The sequence below is a fragment of the Pempheris klunzingeri genome, chromosome 1 (genome assembly GCF_042242105.1).
Source record: "Pempheris klunzingeri isolate RE-2024b chromosome 1, fPemKlu1.hap1, whole genome shotgun sequence".
In the NCBI taxonomy this organism is placed as follows: Eukaryota; Metazoa; Chordata; class Actinopteri; order Acropomatiformes; family Pempheridae; genus Pempheris; species Pempheris klunzingeri.
Genome location: NC_092012.1, coordinates 11,625,035 through 11,651,857, shown reverse-complemented (window position 1 = coordinate 11,651,857; position 26,823 = coordinate 11,625,035). Strand labels below are relative to the sequence as shown.

General features: G+C 37.9%; 1 protein-coding gene across 1 annotated transcript in view; it reads left to right on the top strand.

Annotated features, from left to right (window-relative positions):
- The window catches only part of gpc6a (glypican 6a), a 130,424-nt gene that overhangs the window by 91,019 nt on the left and 12,582 nt on the right, over window positions 1–26,823 (top strand). Inside the window, exons 5-6 of the mRNA XM_070829005.1 lie at window positions 9,287–9,417; window positions 12,096–12,239. Coding sequence (XP_070685106.1) covers window positions 9,287–9,417; window positions 12,096–12,239 — 275 coding nt within the window. The remainder of the gene's footprint in view (window positions 1–9,286; window positions 9,418–12,095; window positions 12,240–26,823) is intronic.

Here is a 26,823-nt window from a genome sequence, read left to right as displayed (position 1 = left end):
AGCGATGGGAAATTATTAATGTAAAAAGACAGAGCTCATACGGGAGAAACAACAGACATGGCATTTAAGTCTTCAGATGAGATAAAGTAATCCAGACATAGCTGAAAGCCAATAACACGGGTCAAAAAGGCCCTATCAAGAAATATTTGTTAATGCTGTTATTGAGCTACAATCCAGCTGTAAGTAAATGAGTGAATGCCTGTGGAGACTCCCCAAAGACAAACAAATATGTTGGCAAGTTAGTGAGTGTTTTGCAATTGATTCACCTCTTGAAGCTGCAAAACTGGAAAAAAAAAGTTTGACAGGAAACTAAATCTTTTAGCAGATTGCTTTTGGCAGAGTGTATGTTAAGACAGGAGTGAAAGGGTGAGGTTTGTTTCACTCTTGTTACATAAACAATGCACTTTTTCAGCATGAACATTAACTTTAAAAAGTTAGTTTAACAAAGGGGAACAATGCTGGCTGTGTCTTGTGGATATTATATGACAGCTATGAAACACCTGCAAGCCATTTTTGTACTGCGGTACTTAAAGGGAAATTTTGCTATGTTTTATGTGGATGTCCAATCAGTGCAAATAGTAAATGTAGTCAGTTGAAGCAATAAATACCTAAGTGCATGCTACATTGACCAAGAAAAATGAGTTCTTGCCCCCGTGGAGTTGTGTCGGCAGTGCCTTCATTTATCAGGATGCATTGCGCGCAAGCGTCTGATGCCAACACCCAAATCCCTCAAGCCACAGTCTACAGCATTTCTGCAGCCAAGGCTGCCTTAGATAATAGCCAGTAGCTAGTTTGCCATACAAGAAAAGATAACAAGTAAGCTTTGTTTTTGAGTTGCATCTAGAGCATGTCCACTGGCCACCTAGATGTAGAAACTGCAAACACAAGCTGAAATAGCCTTTTGTTCTTACTTGCCACCAACTATGTCACTGGACACTTTGAATGAAGGCGTTGGTGCCGCAAGAACAGCAGATTTTGCAGCTGCACTTAGAGACACAGAGAACATCTGCAACAACTGCAGGCGTTTTTTAACACCATATTTCTGACTTGGATAGATAAAGATAGGGATGAAAATCAGTCCTTCAAGGTAAAACACCAATGTGTCGCTGTACTTTAGAACACATTGGCAGAGACGTAATGTGTATTGCATGTCTGTGTGTTTTCATCCACTGAGACTGAGCACCTCAAACAAAGGTCACAGCGCTCTGTGGTCTGTTGGGACAAAAATTAATCCATGGCTTTACCCCAGTTATTCTCTGTAGGGCAGTTTTAGGACACTGGCTGCTTCAAAATAATCTGCAGGTCTGTTTAAAGATTGTTAAGCTTTACACATCTCTGGACTAGAAATTGGGAGTCCTAGTGATGAGTCCAAAACGTTGAACATTTTATGAAATCTACACTTTTAGAAAGACTACAGTCTTTTCAACATAAATATGTGTCCCAGGTGTTGTCTAGAGGCCCTCAAACTATGAGAAAAGACCATCCTCTCTCTTTGTCTCTTGCTCCAGCTCTGTTCATCTAGTGACAGCGTGCTTACTCTGATAACAAATGATACAAATACAAAAAATGTTTTTCTAAACGATAAGCATGCAAAATGCACTGTTTTTGAATTATTGGCATTGGTCCTTTTATGCTTTAAGACATTTTATGTTGTTGTCTTCTGCAACATAAGTAAAGGAGAGACAGGGTGAGTCCCTAGACATGTCACCAGGTCATTGTAAAGCTGACCCTGATTAACTTTCATATTCACCAGTCACCAATCAATATTTAGTCTCCAATCCATTAGTTGCTCCTTTTTGGAATGCAGGAGGAAACCCACATTCAGGAGGTGGGGTCAGAAATCAAAACCAGATTTTGACAGTGCTAAATAAAAAATTAAGAAGCGGAAGTATTACATTTTAAATAAAAAATGTATTTTCTTCATGTTTCTAATTTGCTGTTATTATTTGGATTCTTTCCAGTTTCAGTCTTCATACTGTATTTTGAACTGGCAAAATCTACAAGATGCACTTGAAGAATTCTTTACAGGTGCCGACTAGCAATTATATGCTGTGATAGATGGGAAAAAAAAAAAAATATGGAATCAAGACAGCAGCAGCAGAGCCATAGAGCCATACTGTTGTATTTAGATGACATATTCCCTCAATGAACAAAGCAAGTGTAGTTTTCCTCTGAGCTTGTCAAACAAGCAAAGCATGTAAACAAGGAACTGTGTTGCTGAGCGTGCTCAATCACTCAATGAAGTCTCTCTGACATGGAGCCACTATCCAGATCGAAGATGCAGTTACAGAGTTGCTTTTGCTATTTGAGAATAGACTACTGTACATGTTCGTTATGTCTCTTAGAACAGTGGTAGGATGTTCACACAAAAACTCTAAGAAAAGGAGGAAAATGTAACTTCTCAGATTTGTCGATTGATGAAATTGAATATCAAATGTGTTGTTCTTTGAACTTTCTGTAATTTTTTGTCTCATCATTCTTGCAAGCAAAACATAAAGTAATGAAGTAGAATTAAATGTAAAGTTTGTCCTCTTTAGTGCACAGACTCCAGCGTCTTCACGACATGCAAGTGCAGATTGTCATAGCCAGCTGCAGGAAGAGTTTAGAGAGATCAATCTAATTCATGCATGTCATGATGAGTGCAATTTCCAGCATGTGGAGAAATACCACCACTGGCAATGTGTCAGGAAATTTATGCAATGTGTCATCAAGCTCTATTGTCGGGTGTATAGTGTTTGTTAGTTTTCACTGGCAGATGGTGGAAGTTCTCTCCATTTTCATCACTGCAACACTGAATCATTAGACAGACTTTTATTTGCGGGTATTGGATGGCAATTCTGTTTGCTTTATGTTTATAATTTCCAATACAACAGAATTATCCCCCAATTTATTCATGTCAGCATCAATTGCTGCAATAACAAACTGTTGCTGAAGCTAATTGGAAACAATTATTCAAGGAACTTGACAAAGTTTGAGTGATTTCAAAATGTATGTGATAATAAGTATTTATATTCCTGTCTCCAGCAATTCAATACCTTAGTCAGTGTTTTGCACTTTTTCTCTAGCCTCTTTGTCATGGAAGAGAAAAACCATATGTGATGGTTTACATAACTGGGACAGTGATAAGCCTTTAAATCCTAAAGACAAGGTCACTCAAGAGGATTTTGAACTCAGTCTAAGCCTGACTGGACCATTTCTACACTCTGCGTTTGCACAAGACTTGACACTCCAGAGCAGTAAGGTTTGTAAAGCCCAGTAAGGTTTTTTTTCCCCATGTGGTTCATTTCACTTGGGCTAGTCTGGTGTATGTGGTGAGAAATAGACCAAGATTTTCCAATTTGAGAAGATGATTGAGAAGAGAACTTATTATTAACTCCCATTCTGAAAGTTTTTTTTTGGACAAAAATTTAGTAAATATCAGTAGAGATTTCTTGTACTCCACCTTTCAAAAATGTTATTTACAAAATCAGTAAAATTATAAATAAAGTCAATGAGTGAACAGACTTTTTGTCATTCTTGTCAATAAGTTAAACCATGTTGTTTTTCTGCAACGGGCAAGAAAACAAAGAGAACCCATAATAGAACTGATTTTATAGCTTCCTGCTCAGGGTGAGTCCAGTAGTGTGTGGCAGAAATTGATCTTATAGTGGGTATATTTATTGAACATTCAGCCCATCAAAATGGTATTTACTATGCAGTGACCAAAACTAAAAGTAGTCAGTTTGATCTATCACAGGGATCCTGAACACATGGCAGAAATGAAAGTTAATAAAACAGTCATGCAATCAAACCCCTTACAAATCAGTGGGTTAAAAATGTCCCTAATAGGCTTTATTTGTTTCTCTACATGTTCACATAAAAGTTTGTCAGAGATTCACACATGAATGACTGCTGTGCCCCCTAAGGGACTGTGCAGGTATGATTGTTGAAGTCTCTCCAAATCCTTCTGGGTGAGAAAAAAGGATACTTTTTCATTAGAAAATAACCAAGCATGCAGCCTGAAGCAAAAAAAAAAAAAGAAAAGAAAAGAAAAAGAAATGGCAGTATGCAGCCAGCAATAAACCACCATGCTAATATAACCCACTGTGTCATTTAAAGGCTAGAGGAATGAATGGTGATACGAATCAACTGTTCATTTGTTTAATACACAAGGCAAATTCATTGTTTCATCACCACATGAAATTGATAGAAAAACGTCTGAAAAAGTGGAAATATAAATATACACTATTATGAATATTTCTTTCAGTGTGTATACACCATCAGCAGCCCTGCATTCAAACCCATTTTGAAGTCAGCCAGTGTGCAGTGCCACAAGCACCAAACACATTTTTATGTAAATGACATATTTCTTAAAATCTATTGAAATGTTTGTTGATAATCCAGATCTGGTGGTCAGTAAGTAGTACAAACTGAATAAAATGAAAGTCAGAGTACTCACTAGTGGACTTTTAAAACCCTTAACAAGCACAGCTGTTATTGTCTGTAAGCTAGTAAATGGCATAAAATGGTTATTTGAACACTTCTGAACAAACAAACCCCTGATCCTGGTCTCTTCTGACACTTAACTATAAAAATAGTCTCTATAAGTCTGCATGTCTCAAGTGTCAAACATGGCATTTTTGTTTCTTGCCTATTCAGAAAAAGAGTCTATTTACTATGTTGACTTTGTAGTAGAGGCTAATAGTATAGATGGTATGATTTGCTAGAAAGTTTCAACAGTGCGCTAAATTGAAACAGCACTATTATATATGCTTTTCCCTCCTGATGCTTTATGATTTGAACAGATAAATCTTTTCATCAACAGCCAGTCGTTCTAAAAAGTGCTCCCATATGTGGCATAATTTCAGAAGTTATTTAAGCATGTAGAAGTATAGTAACCCATCCTCATCGCAATTCATATGGCTGACTCATACTCACAATCTATCAAATATTCATTAGGCTATATGAAAAATAGGTTGTCAGAACTCAGTTGAGGATATCATTTAGGTCTTTGAGTCTTTTATGGAATGAGTAACAGAATTGCTGCCAATTTCCTCTCTCGCAGAATTCCACAGAGGCTTTTTCTGCGGTAGCATTAGAGCAGTACTCTGCTAAACATAGGCAGCTGAAGACTTCACAGGCCTCGGGTCAGTCCCATGCAGTGACCTTCAGCCATCTCCTGATGGAAATCTAACCAAGCATCACGCCCAATTTGAGACTCCAGAGTAAACAAACAGGAGTGCTCTTCAGAAGTACAGACAGACAGGAGAGAGGGGAGTGTATCTGTAGCTTTATCCACTCAAAACCACAGACCTGGCTTAGTACAAATGAGCATGTTTATTTGGAAGAGGTAAAAATATGTTCATAAAATATATATTTTTTTCATCCAAGATGTTCAAATGCTTACCAGACTGCCAGATTGTGTAGCTGGGTTATGGGCAGGACATGGGGTTGGGTTTGGTTCAGGGAGAGTCGTTTAAAATGCTGGTTGCTGTTTGGGAATGGCTGTGCGAGAGCGTTTATATCTGCTTGTGTTTTATGCTTTTAATGTACCTGTGGGAAAAGTGAAATAAACTGAATTATATAAGACACAAGGACACGTTTTACCCTACATGAGATACATGTCTGTCTTTGGCTAAGCATTTACAAGATACATCATCTATTCAAATATTGGATGAATGTTGCAGTTGTAGCCATGAAAAATGTCTAACTTAAATTAAGGCACCTTAATATGGCCAATAATAATAATTGCAATTTGTAACTCCAATGCTAATGTGCATTATTCGTCCAATTTCTCTTCAAATACGTCTCAGATGACTGGCAAGTAAGATTATTGTGTGTTGGTGGATAATTTGACGTGTCTAATTTCTGTTCTTGAAGCACACTTGAAAACAAATCAGTGTTCATGAATTGAGTTAGTCAGCTGTCCCACTGTACTGCAATAAATCTCACTTTGGCAACCCCAAATAATTGCTTACTTGTTCCAAATGCTGGTTCTAATTTGGCCCTGTTAACCTTGGGTTTTTCAATTATGATTATCAGACCATTGGGACAGACAAGGTGGGGTTAAAAAATAGCCAACCACACATAAAATCAGATTAGGAAAAGACTATGAGATAAAAAAAAAAAAAGAAACAGTTGAACCCAAAAGGAAATTGCATTACTGTAGGTCAATGCTAAGGCAAAAACAAAGCATTATTCAGCCAGATAAAACATGCATGTTTAGTAAATCAGCACACAGCTGGAATATAAATGAAATGGAAGTAATGCAAAATGCTAATACTAATAATGATGAAGTACAATAATAATATCTTACATAGGCTCAATATAGTTTTGATATTTACAGTCCAAGGACTCTACTATAAGTACAATAATGCATAAACTCTTTCAGTTTTGTCTGTTTGATTATCCTCATCATTCCTTTGGGTTTGAGCCACTGGATAAACAGCATGTTAATGCTATGATGATATATCTTAACATGTAAGAGTCTCAGACTTTACCACCATCATCAATACTTCTGTCTGAAAACACAACAATTGTTTAATCTAGTTTAATCCAGATGTAAATCACCACCAAATCCCACCAACTGATTATGGCCAAGAGTCTGTCCATCCGTTTTCAGCCAAATCTGTTGTAAACTTTCTTCTAATAACTTGTCAGCAGACAAAAAAGTAAAAAATGTGCCCAGTTTTGTTGGCAAAGCTATTTGTGTTTACCTTATGTACAATTAAATACTACATATACATATTCTAACACACTGTATATACCTTGTTTTTGTTGAGATTGGGTTGCAGTGAATGGGTGAGACAGGGCCCCTGGATATTATGATAGGTTAATTCAATGTTAATTGGTAATACCAGATTTGAGTATTAATCTTCATGCTTTTAATTCACCTCTCTTTAAACAGACTAGTGCTCTCGCTTCTGTACTCACCTGTCCTCTAAATCACTCCCCTCAGTAACGGGGGTGAGCTTAATATCCTGCCTGTCAATAGCCTCTTAGAGGAGGGAGACTTTATGTTCCTTAGGTCTCATGACAGGCACTCTGAAATGCTGGCCTGGGGGCAGGAGCTCAAACTCATTCTGCAAGTGCTGGCCAGGACAGTCTTGAATGGTATTGGCTTTCCTCAGTGATGGCCTGTTACACTGTAATTGTGAGCGCTATACCTGACTTACCCCAATGATCTTATTTGTCAATTTTACAAGGCTCCTACACTTTTCTCACTGAATAAGTTAAAGTTTCCTCACTCAGCTAGAATACACAATGTTAAAACAGCCTTTGTTAAAGTTCCTCTCAATAGTCTCTGCAGTACAAAGTGTGCAGATTTGAGATAAGGGTTCATGTTCCATCACCTACCAACAGTGAGTCAGTATTGGTTTCTTTTAAGCACAATATCAATCTTTCAACCATAGCCAAGTAGTTTCACTTGGCTAAACATAATCATACCTGAACCACAGGGTGAGTCATCCCATTTTTGGAAGACACCGACAAATGACCTGTTTTGCCATTTATGGATGAGGACTTCTTGCCCTAATTTTGTTAAAGTGCTCAGTGGTGCTCCCAAAGTCCCCAATTTTCTCACAGCTCAGTGGTGATGTTTGAGGCTGAAATATAAACTGCGCTGAAACAATAAAACATCAACTGTTATAAGACAGTAACAGATAACTTAGCTGGTGATATTTTGTACAGTTTTCTAGTTCAACAAATTCCACAAAAGGACTAAACCCACTATGACTTGATCCCATTAACAAGTATTGTCTGTCGCCTATGGGCCATAGACTTCCATTGTTGTTGTTACACTGGCTGGTATGATCCTTTATCATGACAAACCTGGGCACTGTACTTTGTTATGAGTTTATCCTATAGACACCATCCTGCTGCTATATATACTCAGTAGTGCATCAAATCCGCAGCTGAAAATAGTCCCTAACAAAAACACAATTTACTCATGTTTGAATCATTTTTTTGCAGAAAATGTGCTTAAATTTTTTCCAAAATGAAATTATACACCATTTTTGTACTTTTAAAGATTTTCATCTCCAGTAGAAACCAACTGGCTTGTGGGAGAGCACAGGCAGTTTATATAAAATGCAATCATTTTTCCAGAGGTTTGAGCCACTGCTTAAGCCAGCAAGTAACATGGAATTTCTGCTTTTGGCCAGTGTGGCAGCAGGGTGTGTAGTTATCAGGATATGACCCTTAAGCCTACACTAGAGGTCAGCGGTATGTTCTGTGTGTCCTACAGTGGCTATGGTCACTTATGATCACTAAAGACTTAGTCGATTAGGAACAGTGTTTCTGCTGCCCTTCTGCAAGGAGCAGCTCCCACAGGGGTAAATAGGCTTTTCATGATTGGTCCACATCCCTGCAAATGTCAGTGCGCCGAGATGGAAGTCCTTTTTGATATCACTGCCCTTACCACTTAACCAGTGCTAACCTCTCAAACAAAGCTTGGTGGACTTTTAATTACTTTTTTGAGAGACAAGATAGGACTCTAATGAAAATATCAAGCACATTAATTTCACCGCTGACATCTCCCAGTCTGACACGATCAATAGTACCATCCCTCCGTATGAACATATTAATATCACATTGTTTTAATGAAAATGAAAAGTGGCAGTTTGGTGGGTAATCTGTTTTAGGTATTGATTCACGCCAAGAGTCGTCCAGAGTAATAAGGTCATGGTCCTCGTGTTTTTTTGTCTTCTTTTTTTTTTGTCATTATTATTGTACCTGTTTATTTAGAACAGAGGCATTTTTTGACGTTTTCCAAAGACAAGTGAATTTATTGATTTATTTTTTACAGTTTAGAAATGCTAATGCAAATAGATGAATAAATCAGAAGTCTTGTCTTTCTCTGTCTAACTGCAGAGATTAGCATGTGTGCTGCTCACTGATTTGTTTTATGTATAAGCTATTTGTAAGCTCTGCTCGCTGAAATTTGATTTGCACTTGATGTCGCGCATCTTCTTAAAAACACCATGGTTCCTCCGTTTCTCAATCTCTTCCTCCTCTTCCACTCTGTGTGTGTGTGTGTTTTAGATGAAGGTACTGGCAGGTTCCTTTTGTGTTTGTAATTATTGGCAGGCAACACATTTGGAGAAGGCACCATTCTTTGTACTCTTAGTTGGACCCATGTTATAGACACATGATAGAGCACAGCACCCTGAGGGTTTTTTTATTGAGTATTGTTAATCCCCAAAGATGATGTGAACATATTGACGTGTGTGTGTAAACAGACGTCGTAAAGTATCTGCGCGAGTGTTTAATATCTCTGAGCTGACATGTGTCCTCTGTGTTATGACAGATGCTATGTTGCTGGTGGCAGACAGACTGGAGGGACCCTTCAACATTGAAACAGTTATAGAGCCTGTTGACATCAAGATCTCGGACGCTATCATGACCATGCAGGATAACAGCATGCAAGTGTCAGCCAAGGTATTGTATTCTGAATGAGCTTTGTTCACCATGAAACCACGTACATTGAAAACATTCAATACATAAACTAAATCAGACCTAATTATTTCAATTTAACCCTTTAATGCCTGAACCATGAAAAACTTGCCAGAAAATTCTAATTTCTTTGAAACTGGAGTGTTTATTGAACCTTCTGACAAATTACAAAAGTTTAAAAAGTCTTAATTTGTATTGTTTTTGCTACATCCTGCATTTTTGTGCAATTTATTGCTCACAGTTTGGTCATCTTAAACAAACAAAAACATATAAAACACAGATAAGATACAAAAAAACAAAAAATATCACACTGATGATGTAGAGGTCTCAAAAACTCATGTATCAAATATGATACATTTGGCGTTAAAGGGTTAAGTATTTATATGTAAGGTATAGATCTAACTGAGTAAATAATGGGCATAATAAAGGGATTATGGGATATGAATCAACGTCAACTTGCAACAGATTTTTTTTTTTATCCATCTGACAATATTTTCATGTGAGTGAAAAATATTATCATACTAAATGTTAAAATGTTAACACCGTATATGCTCAGAAGCCTTGGATGAATACAGTGACAGACTTCAATACACAACCCTGTCTCCTAATTGTAAGCAAGATTAAACCTAATACCACACATCACAGTAAGCTTTTTATCAATATAATAAGGAAGAACATATCAAAATGATCATGCTGAAGATAATGTAAAACGCTGACTGTTTCTTATGTTTCCCTACGATATCCACATGTAGCAACACTGTCTTGAAGCCTTAAAGCAGCTGTTTTTACTTTTTCAATATTTAACCAAAGCCTGCCTAAACCTAACCACACACGGGATGTAGGGATGTAGTCTGTACATTTCCTCAGAAATGTAATTGGCAAGCCATTTAGTGGTATAAGCCTACAAGAGAAGCAACTAATTTCCTGTTTGGAGTTCAAATTCAGTCTTTGGAAGAGTTTTAAATCTGAGGCAGCACAGTCAGGATATTATCACATGCAGGGTCGTTTTTTTTTGTTTTTGTGAAAAGGCAGGTTTATCAGTTCAACCTTTTTTCTTTACTCCTTTCTTATATTCTTGCCCATCTATATGCCAGAGTTACAAAGGTCAGTGTGTGTTACATGTCACATTCTTTTTCCATATCAAGAGGGCTACAATTTACAACTTTGCCCACTGTCTATGCACTTGATGCTCCATCCCTGCAAGGTTTTGCTTTGGCTGAGAGATTGCTCTGAGATTACAATCTTTCCCCACATTCACATTTTAACCATATGTAGTCCTTCCACAATCACCAACCTTCAGGCCACATTGCACCGTGCCATCATTCCCGCTACACTGACCTATTGAAATCAGGTTTGCTTGTGTGATGCGCAGGACAGTGGAATTGTAATCATCGTGAAGAATTGATAAATATTAGAGGGAAGACAGCCTCTTGTCTTGACAGCCATGTAGTGCATTAGAGTGCTCCATCACATACTGAGCCAGGGGCCAGCAGACAGGCCAGAGAGGAATGCTAATGAGCTGTGTTGTTCGGAGGTGTGTAGTTTGGACCCTAAGAGCCTGTAGAGACCCTGCCCTCTGAAAACAATCTATTCTCACAATGAACTTCTATGAACTACACATTGATTAATGTAAGGTTCAGCCAATAATAGATCTGCATTTCTATTTTAGTCTCACTATGAACAATAAAACTTTAGTTTGTATTTCAGAAAAGTTTAATAACTTTCTCTTTATATATTTCAGTGTTTGTACCTCTATTTACAGTATTTGAGCACAGTGTTCCCTAACATACAATTATATCAATATATAATTTTTGTGTATCACTTACCAGTTAAATTCCAAACATTCTAAACAAGTATAGAAATTTGTTATTTTCCCAAGCCAAAATTGTATTTGTTGCAATTCAAGAATGACATGGGTCTATTAAACATAAGAAATTTTTTTATTGGCTACATGAAAAACAAATTCTATCATTTGTGTTATATAAGATCAGTTTTATACACTAACTAAAAGCTCTTTTATATTGTATTTATGATAAATTACCTACACCCTTTGCCCAAAAGGAGTTTGACCTAGAAATCCTGGTCAAAAGACTTTCTTTCTTTCATTTTGAAGGCACTGTGTCAGACTGTAACAATGGCTTTCGATTACACAAGAGTAACAACATATCAAGGGTTAATTCTTTTTTTTGGCACCAATATGACACTTCCTGTGAAAGGACACTCAGGCACTGATAGACAGCATTGGTTCCAGGCTAGCTCTATATGGTTTTCTATCTCAAATCACAGAACAGAAATGGTGCTGTGAGTAAATTGACACAGGGTTTTCAAGGGAAAAATGTTAGTGGTGTAGCCAAACTACAAGTTTTATGGGATCAAAATGAATGTGTATTCTACAAAGAAATAGACCTCCATGTTGCCCTGGCTCAGCGCAGAGCTCATGCAGCTTCAGACTGATGATAACCTTGTTTGTATCTATTCAGCACTGCTATAAGAAACTCATGTCTCATAATAATGAAGAAATGTTGTGATAATGTTGCAAAACCAGAAAATTTGCTCAAAATACTATAAATGCTGAACACTTTGTAGACACTGACCAGTTTGTATCCTCTTTCACTTCTCTATCTGTTCTCTGTGGTAATAGTATCTCCCCCTGTTCATTTCAGGTCTTTCAAGGGTGTGGCCAGCCAAAGCCATCAGGAATAGGCAGGTCTGCACGTGGCATCTCAGATGTGTTCAATGCTCGCTTTAGACCGTACACCCCTGAAGAGAGGCCAACCACAGCAGCTGGAACAAGCCTTGATCGACTGGTATGTGCAGAGACAAGATAAGAGGAGCGGTATAGTGAACTGCAATTGCAAGATACATAAATAAATGAATGAATGGCAAAATAAAAAAAAAAGTAACTTTTAGTGTTAAATTGAAGAAAGAATGCTAAAAAAAATACCAGAAGTAATAGTAGGATAAAAAAAAAAAAAAGCATTTAAAGACTCTTAGAGCGAGATAATTATAAAGCAGAAATTAATCTTTGGTCAGATCATTTGTATGAGGAATCCAATACTTACCTAAAAATAAATCTCTAAAATAGATCTCTAAATGTTGGGCTTTCACTTTGAAGCCTAATTAAGGCTGAAGCAGCCAATTCATGACTCTTTACTAAGAAAAGTCCATATTTTACCAGCAAATGATGCTGTACTCTGTTCCTTTCTCTGTCTGTATTTTAACTGATTTTCAAGGCTGCGCGCAACTACATGCTGAGAATTTTTTTTAAATATTATTGGTGGAGGCAGACTTGGTGGGAGCATGCTGAGCTTAAAGCCAACTTAACAGTGCTCAAGTCCAAAGGCCAGAGAAAAATAGAAGCCCTCAAGTTTCCAAGAAAAATCACTGTAGATCCATGTTCATGTAGTCCACATAGACCCCAGGTTCTTTGCGTATTCCACTATGCTGAACTGTGAGATGAAATGTTTCAGTTCGTTACACCCCCGGTGCCAGAGGTTGCAGAGATGTCACAAAAGTGCACCTTTTTCCACATAACTTTCTTGGTCATATTGTTTGGGATATATTCCTCACAGTGTGTATTGCTGCAGGAACAGAGCAGAAATCATCAGAACAGATTATGAAATGTACCTAATCACAAAAATGACCTATGCCTTATCCCCGAATTTGTACTGCTCTGAGAATCTGTCTTGAAGACGCCAAAATTGATTCAACATCCACCCACCAAACTTCAGGATGATGACAAATCCCATGGCATTAATTGAGGCTATAAAAAGATGCAGTGCACCACCTCGTGCCACTGAAACACTATATGTAGGCGGCTGTATGTGCCAAGCTACATTATACAGTGACACAGAAGCCCTCAGGTTGACAAAATATTAAACCAGGCCCACACCCAACGACTCTGGTTTCTGTAGCCTAGAAGCAGTCTCCAACTGTGCATCCCATCCCCATTTGCTACAAAACGTATGCTGCTGGGATGTCTCTAGGAGCTAATCAGTATCAAATTTTAAATATGAACTCAAAATATGATCCATCCAAAAGCAGTTAATTCCATCCAAAAGCAGTTAATTATTATCTAACTTGTGTTTTTCCATGTCAAGTTGCATTGTTGTTATACATGTGTATGTGTATGTTAAAGCAAATATAAACAGAGATAATAAGTGAAATACAGTGTGACAAACTGTCAGATTTGACGCTGTTATTCCCTCTAATAATTACGCAACATAGTGTCTTGAAAGACCTTTACAGATTTTTTCCCCTTTAATAAATGTGTCACTAATACTGAAAGGCATTTCAGTGGAGTAACAACTGCAACATGTCATTCCATGGATTGGATATTATTAAACCATATTTTTGTGTCATCAATTTGTCCTTTGACCAATCCATTTAACAAATGCGTCTGTAATCCTCTGTCCAATTGGCAAATCCATTTATTGAATATGTTATTGTCCTTTTAAATAAAAGGCACGGTTAATAATCTTCTGCTGTATAAGTTGTTTGACAGGATTAAAATGGAAAATATGCAGGAGCAGAGAAGCAGATTAAAGGCTGCAGAGTGTATTGTGGCTCTTTTTCATAAGTAGTCTATATTCCCAAAATTCTAGCTATAATTGTAAGGAATAAGCTTGGTAAGTGAGCCACAGTGGTTTGTGTGAAACGTGGCCAGATTCTTTAAACTGTTATTCTTGAATTCGGCACATCTTTACAGACGGGCCTAGTTTGAAAAATCTGACCCAACCCACTTACTTGGCTTCATAACATGCACATAAAAACAAGTGTGAAAGGAAAAAGTTACTAGAATGCAAAACCACATGTAGAGAAAATCCACAGGTTTCTTTTATATCTTTTATAATTCATTGTACAGTCTCGTAAGAAGAAAAGCGGTTCACTCAGCTTACTCAGTATCTGCATTTTCTTGTGTAAATGGAGGTACTACACTGAAATATATTTGAGCCACAAACTAAATTATTGACATATGGGGTATGTTTTGCCAAACTGAGTTGATTACATTGAACGTAATAAGTACTGTTGTTAGACCACTTAGACAACTTATTCTCTACATAACGCTGCTGTTTGCATGCAGCTCCCAATTTTTTTGCATTGATCAGATTTGATGGTGGGAGATTTTTAATTGATCTCACAGTGGGAAATCCATTGTGAATAATATGGTTTGAGGTACTAAATCTCATAGTGAGATGAGGCTGGTGGATGGAATATCTCAACAGCACCATTTATCATTTAACTTTTTGCTTCACTAACTAATAGACTTTCGTATGCTCCTGTTCTCTCTCTCTGTCTCTCTATTTCTCCGATGTCCAATTAAATCTCTTTCTTCTTCATTTCTCTGCTGCTCCCAGAGGGTTGTGTGGAGGACAATGCAACACAGTGTAAGCCTTTCATTCCCCCTCTTACTTTCACCAAGTCATCTGTCTTGTGGTGTTTTAATCAACCTGCCCATAGAGCTCCACTTCTTTACATTATTCAAAGTTGATATTGATTACTGTTTCTGACATGGCTGTTTATTTACTTTGGTTGAATTATTTTCATTTTTTTTTCTACTCTGAAACTGAACTAAGCTGCTGAGGTCAATATTTATAACTGACTCTCTCCATTTCTTATTTCATATAAAATAATTAAGACTGGCAGCATGTTGGCTGAGTGGTTAGGACTGTTCTTGTATTGCAGAAGGTTGAATTTAGCATTTTCTCTCTCGGTTTCCTTCAGATTTTTCCCACCATTCAAAGACATGAAGCTCAGGTCGATTGGAGACTTTAAAAAAATTTGCCCAAAGGTGTGATCGGCATATGTTAGCGTGTTAGCCTTTTGATGACCTGACAAAGAATCCAGGGTGTTGCCTTGCCTTTTTCCCAGTGCATGCTGGGATAAACTCCTGCCCCAGCTGTGGCCTTGTGTAGGGATAGAAACAGAATATGCTCTCTGGTTTGTGCTTGATGTTGTGCATGAAGGTTTTGGACTCCATGCAGAGTTGCCAACCGGCTGAAGCAAATTCTCTGAACGTATCAACTGATTATCATTGACAAGGAGAGTCTGAAGGATTTTGTTGAGCAGGGTATATTTCCACAAATTGTACCATTGTTTACATCTCGCCAGAATAAGTCACAAGATGCTTGCCACTGCCTGTTAAATATATTCAAGGTGTTCAAGGTCAACATGTTATATGTTACATGCACATGACAGTAATAGGTCCATGCATATGGTGAGAATATTTGTTTGCTTAGTCTTTAAATCTCTGACACAGAAAGTGAGATTTATGTACATCAAACCACACTCTGTGTTTTTTTTTTAGTTCAGTTTACACTCATAATATGCACGTAATGTGGGTCTGATATGCAAAGGCAGCAGCTTCATTACATAATCAGTGACTGGGGACAGCTCTGCACACATTCTGTGAGTGAAGGAAAGGTCAGAAGGTACAGTTCAGTGATGGGATTTGTGTGATATTAGCTAGTTTGATATAGGCATTGAATGACTTCAGGCACAAAAACAAGGAGCAAAAGGTTCAGTAAATATAAATATATCTGCGATAACCATTGAGCTTTGAGGTTTATTAATGACTTTAAAGCTCTCAGCCTTCATTACTCCTTATATATTTAGTCAAGGATGTTTTCCTCTTCCATCCATTTGTAGGATGGTTCAGTCTTAGTGTGTTTTCAGGTAATTCGTGCTAATGTATCTCCAACATCCCAGTCTGTCATCTGCATCTCAGATCAGAACTGCATTAGATACAAGTGCTTACATGCTCACTAATCCTCTTCCTTTTCCAGCTCACTGCTAAATGATTTAAAGCTGAAAGAGGTCTGTTTTGGTGTGTTGATTATAAAGAATCCTTTAGCTTCTTGGCTTCATGTAGACAAAATGTATTGTAAATACAAATAGTAGCACTGGTTTAAACACTATTTTTGAGCATATAAAAAAAACAATTACACTTCATCTGTGCTTTGATTTATGATTGTCTTGGTGTATTTTGCTTCGTCTGTGATTCATACTTTAAGTGAGACTACTGGACTATTCCTCCATACAACTGAATACTAATTTAGTGTGTGATACTGTATAATGTATATTAATGGCACGGCCCTACAGTGCTCACAATGAAATCTCTCTGTCTGTGGTGCTGATTCATCACTGGGACTGAATGACCTTCTTCTCTGTTCCTTTATATAACACTGACCACAGGAGGAATCCATGATATTTTTTAGGTATACCACCATGTTTAAAGATAAAATGAATGACAGCCCCAGAGAGGCTGTGATGTTTAATTTAAAGAGATGGCATTTTTAATTTCAGCTACAAATCTACTGCCTAATCTGACCATTTAAATTGTACCAGGAACTGCCTGTGGTTATGTTGCTGTGACTCAGGACTCCATAAAAACTTGGCTTTAATGACCCAGGGGCGGTGCCTCACATCTTGTGTCACATTGACTCTCGTCGAGTCACTTTGTCATTTAAGATGGCAAAACCATAACCTAAAAGGTTGTTTATTAACCTAATCTTTACTTTAATTCCAAGATTAAACCTACAGAATACCTCACTTCTAAATACAAACACCATGTTTTTATGCATCTACACTTCCCTGCAGATTTTCACGTGACTTAAACCCGACTGTTGATCAACTTACATCAAATTGACCATCATAATGTTATACTGAAAAATCTGTACGACTAAATAGTGCTCAAATATTACTAATTTCTGTCCAAAAACACTACTCTGATGGGTCTTGCATTAACAGACACCCAACCTTAACAGGTCTACATGTACGTAGGTGTGAGACCAACTATACAAATTGTGGGAAAACATAAAAAGTAGACTCTGTATGCTTTCATACTTGAAGCGTATGAAAGAAGCTGATCTCATATTGTAGCTCTAGCAATAAAGCTAGACTATAGTTTTATTTGCCACTCAGTGCAATTTCTCATTTTCCGCAAACTGAATTATTTCAGTTTTCAGGATTCTTTCTTTTGCACTCTTACAAAGAGGGCTTTCAGAAGAAGTCCATACCCTGGTTGTACAAAAACATTAATATTCTTGGTTTATTTTGCCAATGATAAGCAGATGTCTGGTGCCACAATTCTGCCAGAAATGACTTCATTCTCTGTAAGCTGAAACAAACATTGCTGAGAGGACATCACTGTCAGTTTGTCCATTACACAAAGGCTTGCAGAAAAGATGTGATGGATGTCCTGAGGGGATGCTATTATTGATTTATTTGACCAATTTCTAAATATTTTGAGCTTCTGTAATGGGTTGTTTGTTGTTGAGCACTGCTGAAATGGGGATGCAGTTGGAAAGAAAGTAAATCAGTCATTAGCAATGGCCAGGCCTTTCTCCACGCTCCATTTGACGTTTCAGCAGAGTGCCAGGGCCAGGAAACGATCTGGCAACGACCATTTTTCTCTGGAAGGAAAAAGTGTAAAATAAATGATGGCTGTTTTATTTCTTCAATCAATCACAGTAATTCATTGTTGATAGGCACCACCTATCTATACTTAAGTGTGTGTTTGTTTTTGTAACCACAGTATACCACGCTGACGAAAGGGTTTTATGGAGATTTAAGGAAACACACTGCGAATTTGAATGCATGGAAAGAAAGCCAAAGAACATCCTTCACTTTCTAAATGGGAGTAGAAATATCTATTCCCACATAAAAGTTTCTTCCTGCCAGAGTAATCAGTCACTGAAAAATCAGTCCACCCAATGCAAATGCAGACACAACCACCAATTATGACCAATGACAACATGGCCAAATCGGTGAAATTCATGAGTCATGCCATAATATGGATCGAGTTACAACTCTCAGGAAATTCTGGCATGCACTGCAGATCCGTTCCCTACCGTTTCTCTATTTAATAGCCACGATTTCTGTGCAGATCAGCAGGCGAAAGAAAAGAACAAATGTTAAGACGAGTTAATCGCTCTGGCTTGCTAATTCAGTATACTTGGCATGCTGAGCTAATGTTTTAGCAGCAGTAGCAGCCACGGGGTGTGATGTGAGTGCTGTTGGGGTTTCTGAAATTCCACATTACATTGTGCTGATAAAGATCTGGTGGAAAAACAGTATCGTATACTCTGTGATGTCAGAACTCGAAGGTTCATGTTTGAATAGACTGACTGAGTGGCCTTTGGAGTACAGGCTATGCTATCTGAGAGCTTAGTACTTATGATACCTGCGATTAAACCAGGTTATGTGCTACAGTTTGTAACAGAAAACGTTTCTATTAAATCAATCAATTCCAAAATGATTCATGCTCTTTCTTTGCTCTACATGGTGGTTTTGTCTCCATAGTAACCCTGCTATTATTACAGATTAAGATTAAATTCACAACTTTTTCAGATAGAGATTATTTACGGGTTTTGGCAAGAAAGACGTTAGAGCCAGAAATCAGTGTCGTGCCCCAATTCACCGCAATTGCTGTAGTATTGTGTGCCGAAGAAGAGCAATCACACTGTCGAATAGGACATACGTTCGGCCATAGGAGGAAGCAAACATGCTGTCAAGACTTTGCTCATACAATGTTCCAATAACGAAATGACTGTTAAGTATAAATTCAATTTACAATTGAGCTGGAGAACCTGTAATCATTCTGGGCTATTTTAAATCTCCATTTGATGCCTGTTCAGGATGAATTTAAATAATGGGATGGTTTGAGCTGGGTTATTTCAGTGTTCACCTCAGTAGTTTAAAAGAGGTGATTCTGTCTGTCAAAAGAGATGGAAATCTGACAGAGACTGATGTGTAATCAGCCTTGCTCGCTCAACAGAGACCTGTCTCTGAAAATGAATTAAGATTAATGTACGTGGACAGACACAACAGATCAATGTGGCCACCTTCTAACACCCCATTGTTTAAAGGCAGCTTCATCACTTTACTTATCATTACATCTATGCCTTCCCCCCACCAGCTTTACTTCCTCACAGTTTATTTTGAGTAGTTTGCTCTTTTGAATCTTTTGCGTCAATACCCTTCACGCTAAAAAGTGTTCTTGCCAGTTCTTTCATGCTTCGCTAAGTTAGCAGTGCACACACCAACTGATGCTTCACAGGCAATGCATTAAGCATTAAAATATTCTTCATGGATGTGGTTGTTGGGGATTTCAATGCTCTAGTCTCTCACAAAAACACATAATGGAGAAAAAATGTAGCTTGAATAGGAGGCCAACTTTCATTACTTTGTGTTTGTGTGCCTGTTTGTGCTGAAAAAGTAAAAAGAGGGCTAGACGCCTATATTGTGGTGGACAACTGTTTGGTGTGCACAGTATGTTTAGTGCTGTAGAGAGATGTGCCGGTACATTACAAAACCATGGTGATGTTTTGTTGTTTGGTATTTTCCTGTACCTCAACCTGGTTTCCTTTGCACACTCTTTTAGGCGTTTGCTGCTCACTCTTTTTGGAACTTGTCTTTACAAATCTTACACTTCAATAAGGCTGCATGACTTTATACTGACAAAATCAACAGTGTTCGAAAACATCTGATTGAGATGGCACAAAGGCTTACTATCAGATTTCCAGTCTCACCCGCTCAAGCTTAATGAGCGTCAGTGACAGCCTCTCTCACCTAGAAATCTCAAACATGTGGACTTTGTTTTTTCACGTTTCAAAAAAACAAAAAAAATGGCTGAGGCAGCCAAGCATGAAGTTAAGAAGTCTATATCTCCCTGTGCAGCAATGTTTACTAAAATCCTCTTTACATCGACACGATAGAAAAACAGACAATAACAGAGGTTATTTTACTTATTGATTGTTAGCAGGTTACTACAGTTTGCACTTGGAATTAAAAGTAGAGGAGAGTGCTGATTTTGTGTTTCCACATAAATTTAATGACAGACTATAATCCTGGCAACCAAGGGAGAGGAGCTGGAGACATGCCATTATAGATATTCTGTTGGGCCACTAAAGTACAGAATTGAGTACAGAATGCATTTCATAACACATCTTTCCTTGTGTCCCACATAAATGTATATGATATGCAGGAAAAAAGTTAATTAAAATACTGCTGCATATGGCCAGTATGCATTGTGATGCTGTATACAGACTATACTGGAGCATTTTTACTGTGCTGGCCTGATTCATTAACCAGTCATTAGACTCTCTTGATAATTTTAGGAAACGGGATCTAATCATACAGTGTCTGTTGCCATCATTCATAGCCAGTGCCTCAGAAGAGAACCTGAACCCACAGGTATTTCTAGGAAGTAAACAAGGAGACATCTTCTATCGCAGATAATTCATTCACAGGATTATGATTCAGCACTACCTAACTGCATGGTAGGAGTGGAGGGATTCGAGTGGAGTGCCGCTACTCAGAAGGTCAGCGGATCAATCCCCGGCTTCTCCACATGTCAAAATGTCCTTAGGCAAGATACTGAACCCCAAATTGTGTGTGCTTTTGACTGGTTAGTCTGCCATTATGAGCCCCTGCCGTGATGAATATGTGAATGTAGCTGAAAGTGTATGTGAATGAAGTGTTAAAGCAAGTGCTTATGTGATTGAAAAGACTGGAAAGTAGTAAATACACAAGTGCAGTCCATTCATGTCCATTTATAATAACGCACACCAGACTATACACAGTCAGGGCACAGCATTATCATCAGTTTCAGTGTAAATGAGAATAATTTCCCTTCTCAAGCTAAATTTGGATCCAAGCTGGTCCACCAAACCTGGCTGCTGTACATTCTGAGCAGCTTGTCAGTAGATGCTGCCAGAAAGCCACAACATGTACTGGAATCTGCCTCAGCTCCTGTCTCAGTTCCTGCTTCAATGCTCATCACCAGGCTGTTTAGCCCACTGCTGTTTCCCTTGACATAGTGTGGTTAGCACAGCTGCCTAAAGGTAGAAGGTGTTTACCTTGCTTTAACACAGCAGAGCCTTGTGAGCTAATCTATGTGGGTAGGCAGGCAAGCTTGAATAAACCACAGTGTGTCTAAGGAAATCCTATTTAGTGCATTATTTAAAGCACTGAATCACAAAATGCAGGACCATTGTGTCTGAAGTAAGCTAACCCAATTGCTGTGAGCACAACAAGAAACTGACCATTTTGTGCTTGCCTCCCTTTGGAGATTTTCCTACTTTTTAAAATACGCCTTAACCACGCTTTATGTAATTTAAACTCCCCAGTGCAGAGGGAATGGTTCAGTCCACGACACCATTAAGTGGTTCCTGTTGGTGTCAATGTGACCTAGAAAGTGGAGGAATTGTAGTGATCCAGCACTATATCCCTATATATTTACCAAGGTTAGATAACTTTCTTTCTTTTTGGGTTGGTCAATTCAGCCATTCTTTGTAGCATTGCTACAATACATGGTTCATTTATATGACGTTTCTGCTTTGGTCCATAACATTTGTGCCAAGATGACTGAGGCTTGCTCTTCTGAATGCTGATGTGCTTTCAATACCGATGCTAGAACAGTGTATGGGTCTATTCTGTGTCACTGTTATGCATTTTTCATCCTGTTTGGTGGAAGTTACAGAGGATTTTCTGCTTATGCAATGTTACTATGTGATTGAGCTGGACACAGGAGTAAAGAAGAAAATCCAAAGGAACAAATTACAATCAGTTCTGTTGTTTTTGCGCCTATAACTAGCCCAAGGTCAATCAATACTGATGCCATCCCAATTGTAAATTATTCATTAATTTTCATCCCTGCTTATTACAGTTGAACTGATTATGGGGTTTGAGCCTGTTCCAGTATGCACTGGACATTTCGCCAGTCAATTTATGGCCTAACACATAAACACATTTCCATTTTAGACATTTAAAGTCTCTTGACTCAAGAGTTCAATGAAAAATCAAATTAACACAAACATACATGGGATGGAAACTCATTTATTCCATGAATGAATTATAATGATTTTTTCCCTCACCTGTAAGTCCAGATGTTAGTGCGTGCTTTCATTTCGACACTTTGCTGTATTTATCAAAACTGTAACCAACTTATTTATAAAGTTGCTTCAGTAACTTTACCTTACAGAGAAGCATCTGTTTATAAATCCTTTTTTTCCCCAAACGGTATGTTTACCCTTGGGATGAGGCACAAAACCAGCTGTGTATGAAACCTCCATCTGTGCTTACATTACTCAGGTCATGGTTTGTTTAGCATGAATGTGCTGTACTAAAGCTGCTCAGTACCCTTATCATTAAAAGTGCAATTTTACTGCTTTATAGTAAAATTTTTGCCCAATAGGAAGTAAACATACAGTATAAAAAACATAAACAATGTATTATTTAGCTTTAACTGGTATCTTATGCACATGTTATGAAGACTGAACAACTTTATTTTGCAGATGCCTCATATATATAGAGAGAAAACTCACAGTTTAGCACTATCGTACAGTTTTCTCATATTCTTCTCATATTTAAGGTTGGCTCCAAGTTCAGTTTTCAAATTCATACTGCATCTCGCTTTGTGTAATTTAAATGAAATGTCCTCTAAATCAATATCTTTTTGTCCCAACAGTGGAGTTACCAACTTGTTTTCTAAGGTGTTAAGCAGGCAATCCACCTTGCACCTTCAGCTTGAGCAGGCCAGAGTACATCTGCTGCATGAGAAATTATTACAAGACTGGCAGATGCAGTTTGTTATGTAAAAAGGGCACTTTTCCCCTTAAAAGGTCCACCCGGCAGGTGCCCAGGCTTTTGATGGCTTCAGTAAATGGATGCTGGAGTTCTTCCATGGCTGCTTGAGAGTTTTATGCTTCTAATCAATTAGCGTGCTCAAGTCTGATTACAGCTGATAACAGCCGACCTTCTACATGTTGGTTCAGACACAGGTCAGCACCATAATGCAAATTTTAAAGAAACTATCCCCTAAACTGTGTTGTAAAATATTGTGGCAAATATTTTTGTATTTGCAGTTTATAGAAACAGACAGATAAAATGAATGAGTGAGTGACAATAAGATTCCTGGTTTTTCGCATTTATGTAAGATCTATAAGATCTTACAGTAATATGTGTAATGTGAGCATATCTTTTCATGACTATATTGCAAATATAATTACAGGGATAATAAATGCATTCAAACACACACACACATGCAAACACATTCTGCTGTAACAATCATGAAGGTTATTGGGTAATGCAATCATCGTGGGTACAGGTTGTGAATGGCATGCTAACAATACCTCCTGCCTGTTGTTGGTATTAACAGATGTGTGGGACATATTATGGTTACAGAACCTCCACTAATTACATAATTAGCTGTAGACATGATCAGGAAAAAGGGAAAAAATGTTGCATTAACCAGTTCACCTGTTTTGTGTGTGCGTCTGTGTGTGTGTGTGTGTGTATGAGAGAGAGAAGTAATAAAATGTTTTTTTTGCTGTGCATATGACCACTGTCTTCACAGCCCCTAAAATATATTTATACATTTAATGAAGACAGATTTGCATCTAAATCCTAAATCCTTAGGTCTGCATCATTAAAAAAATAATCTTGTGTTATGCCATCTATAATGCCGCGTCTTTGGATAGATGCTGCATTAAAAGTTGAGTTGGCCACAGAAACAGACCTCATGTGTAAGTTCCTCAGATACCTTCTTATCTTGCTAGAAACCCTGTCACCTTAAACTCATACGAACCAGAGCTTTTTATTTCCCATGTCAGCCATTGCTCCAAACAACTTAAATTCTGGTTGTGACAACTTATCTTGTCTTTATGAAACAAAAAGGACCAGAACTGGAGCTCCTGTTTTCCCTTGGTCCTGCCACAACACTACAGCATTAGAGATGGACTCTCCTCTCCATCCCTTTCACCTCTGAAAATCTAACCGCTAAACATATTTAATATGCTTGATGTAATGGCCAGAGAGTTGGAGGCTCCTGAGCTCTTAGATATCTCTCTGTGCAGATATTACCGTGGCCCTAGCTGCTACTTTGTTCTTGTCATAGCATGAGCCAGTTAGAAAATTCTGCCTCTGAGCGGAGAGCGTCTGAGCATCTCTCATCCCAGCCATCAGCTCTGATTATTAGTGATTCCACAGTTAGAAACATTATATCCCGCCAGGAAAAACCCATATTCCTTCTCAGAGACAAACATCCAGGAGGAGAATTACAGACTAATAATAGATTCTTAACCTTTTAAATGTTCTACAGAGCAGCTATGCACTGCTCCTGCAGACCAGGTTTTATTTATCCCACGCTCAGTGTGCTATTGAATCTGCACAATGCTGTTTCACGTGCAGTGTCCTCACTGAAAATTATATTCTATCAGGGGTCACAGACATTGTTTTTCAAAAAGGATCACCTTCACCCTAATCCACAAGGTATATGAATGCTACAATATTTTGCATACTCTTCACCTTCAGCGTTTTCCTTTAGCCATTGATGCCCATAAAATCCAAGCATCAGTGGCATTTTTTCTACAGCTATGATATGTAATTGTCAGAAGAAATCATTAATGCACATGAACATGTTCTAACTAGCGATATCACTATCAGTTAGAAAATAATCCCTACACTTTAAATCGTATTGCTACATTCAATTTGGCATGCCTTGTTTATTTAATTAAATGCATTTTTAATTAGGTATAATAAATATATGTGGGTGGTGGTTGCACTAATGATTTGAAATGGCACATAACCTGAGCCCATAAGCTTGAAGTGTCTTGGGAATTTCTCTGAAGACTTAAAATTGTTCTGTATGCATGAATAACGTTAAATATTCATGACTATTATTGATGAAGAGATTAACCCTAAAAAACTGACGTTATCTGCTTCATAGAACTGTGTGGCTGTGGTTTGATGATATTTGATTAACAGCAGCAGGGCAACATAATCAAACAAACCACGAGTGCCATCAGATTTTAATTCAAATTTTGTTTCTGATTGGTGCACAGAAATAAACGACAACATGTTTTTCCAACTGAGCCGACCTCAACCCGGCGAGACGAAAACACAAATACAGGAAATCGCTCATGTAAAATAATTATGCACGACTTAAAGAATATGGTTTAAGGGCCTTTTTAAAATTTTATTATTATAAATTATTGTTTTTAATTTATTGTTTTTAGATTCAGACATTGATGAAACCATTAAATGTGACTTAATTTCACCCTGTCATGATTACTGTTACTTAGCTGATATTTTAAAGTGGTGGAGTATTTACAGCTATCGTAGAAAAAGCTGCGGCCAGGCATCTCACTGGATCTAGAACGAGGAAACACATTATCTTCCTTTTGGCCTTCCGACACTGGCTTCCTCTGAAAACCTGTATTGATTTTAATTCTATTGTTAGTATTTAAACCACGTTCTGGGCTTTTAAATCAACATGAGCCTGAACACACCTTGAGATCATTTTGCAAAGCCCATATGGCTGTTCCACTGTCTAAACTCAGATCAGTGGGCACTGGGCCTGATCTGTTAGGGGCCATAGACTGTGGAGTGAAGGTAATGTAGCGCCCCCTTATCCTCTTTTATTTAAAAAAAAAAATCATCTTTTCTTAAACAACCTTTTTGTAAATGCCAGGTGCTGTTGTTATTGCTGTTTGGTTTACATGGTGTCCTTGTTTTATTTTCAATTATTATATGACATTATATAATATAAATCAGGAGTTGTATGAGTCATGTGACAGGACTGACAAGAGCTGATGGTGCGTGCTTTGGTTGTGATTAATGCTTTCTTCTCAAGCACACTGAGTCACAGTGGATCCCATTGTTTTCGTGAAATCGATTATGATAGGCTTTGTTAATGGCCCATGTGTGTTCTTGGGCAAGAGATCCACTGTTGTTAATAGAGATGCAAGCAGGGGCCAATCACCATGTTTAATCTCCGCCTCAGTGAGCTATAGTTCCACTCCTACTCTATTTAACTATCTTATAGTGACAACCGGCAGTTTGAAGAGTGACAGAAAAGTATGTGTACATTTGTAAGCACCCATACAAGAAAGGACATGTGATATACCAAAACAAAAGCTACAAAATAAACAGTCAAAGGACGATTAAAATGAGAAACTGGAATAAGTCAGTTTTTTCCCAATTTGCCTAAAGGAGAACTTCCAGCTTTTAAACGTGGGCCCAATTTCTTTATATTTTGGAATTGGTCCATTAGCTCACCTCAGCCAGCTGCCCCAAACAGGCTGAGGACGGGTGAGAATGACTGTCGTGTAATTCTTTGGTGCAACCACATCCATTAAAGTATGCCCACTGGAAGTGGATATTTTTGATAGTGACAGGCTCAGATTGTTATTCAAAGTGTTTGACAACATCACAGAAATCATCCCTACAGACGTAGACCTGTAAGAACCGTTTTGTTTAATGAGAAACATTCTTTATACGCTTCTCCTCAAACCCACTCCATTGACATAAACATTCATTTTACCTTGTAGACCACGGGAGTTGCTGGTCCACCGTTGCCTAGATTGGTTAGCTTGTTTGTGTTATTGT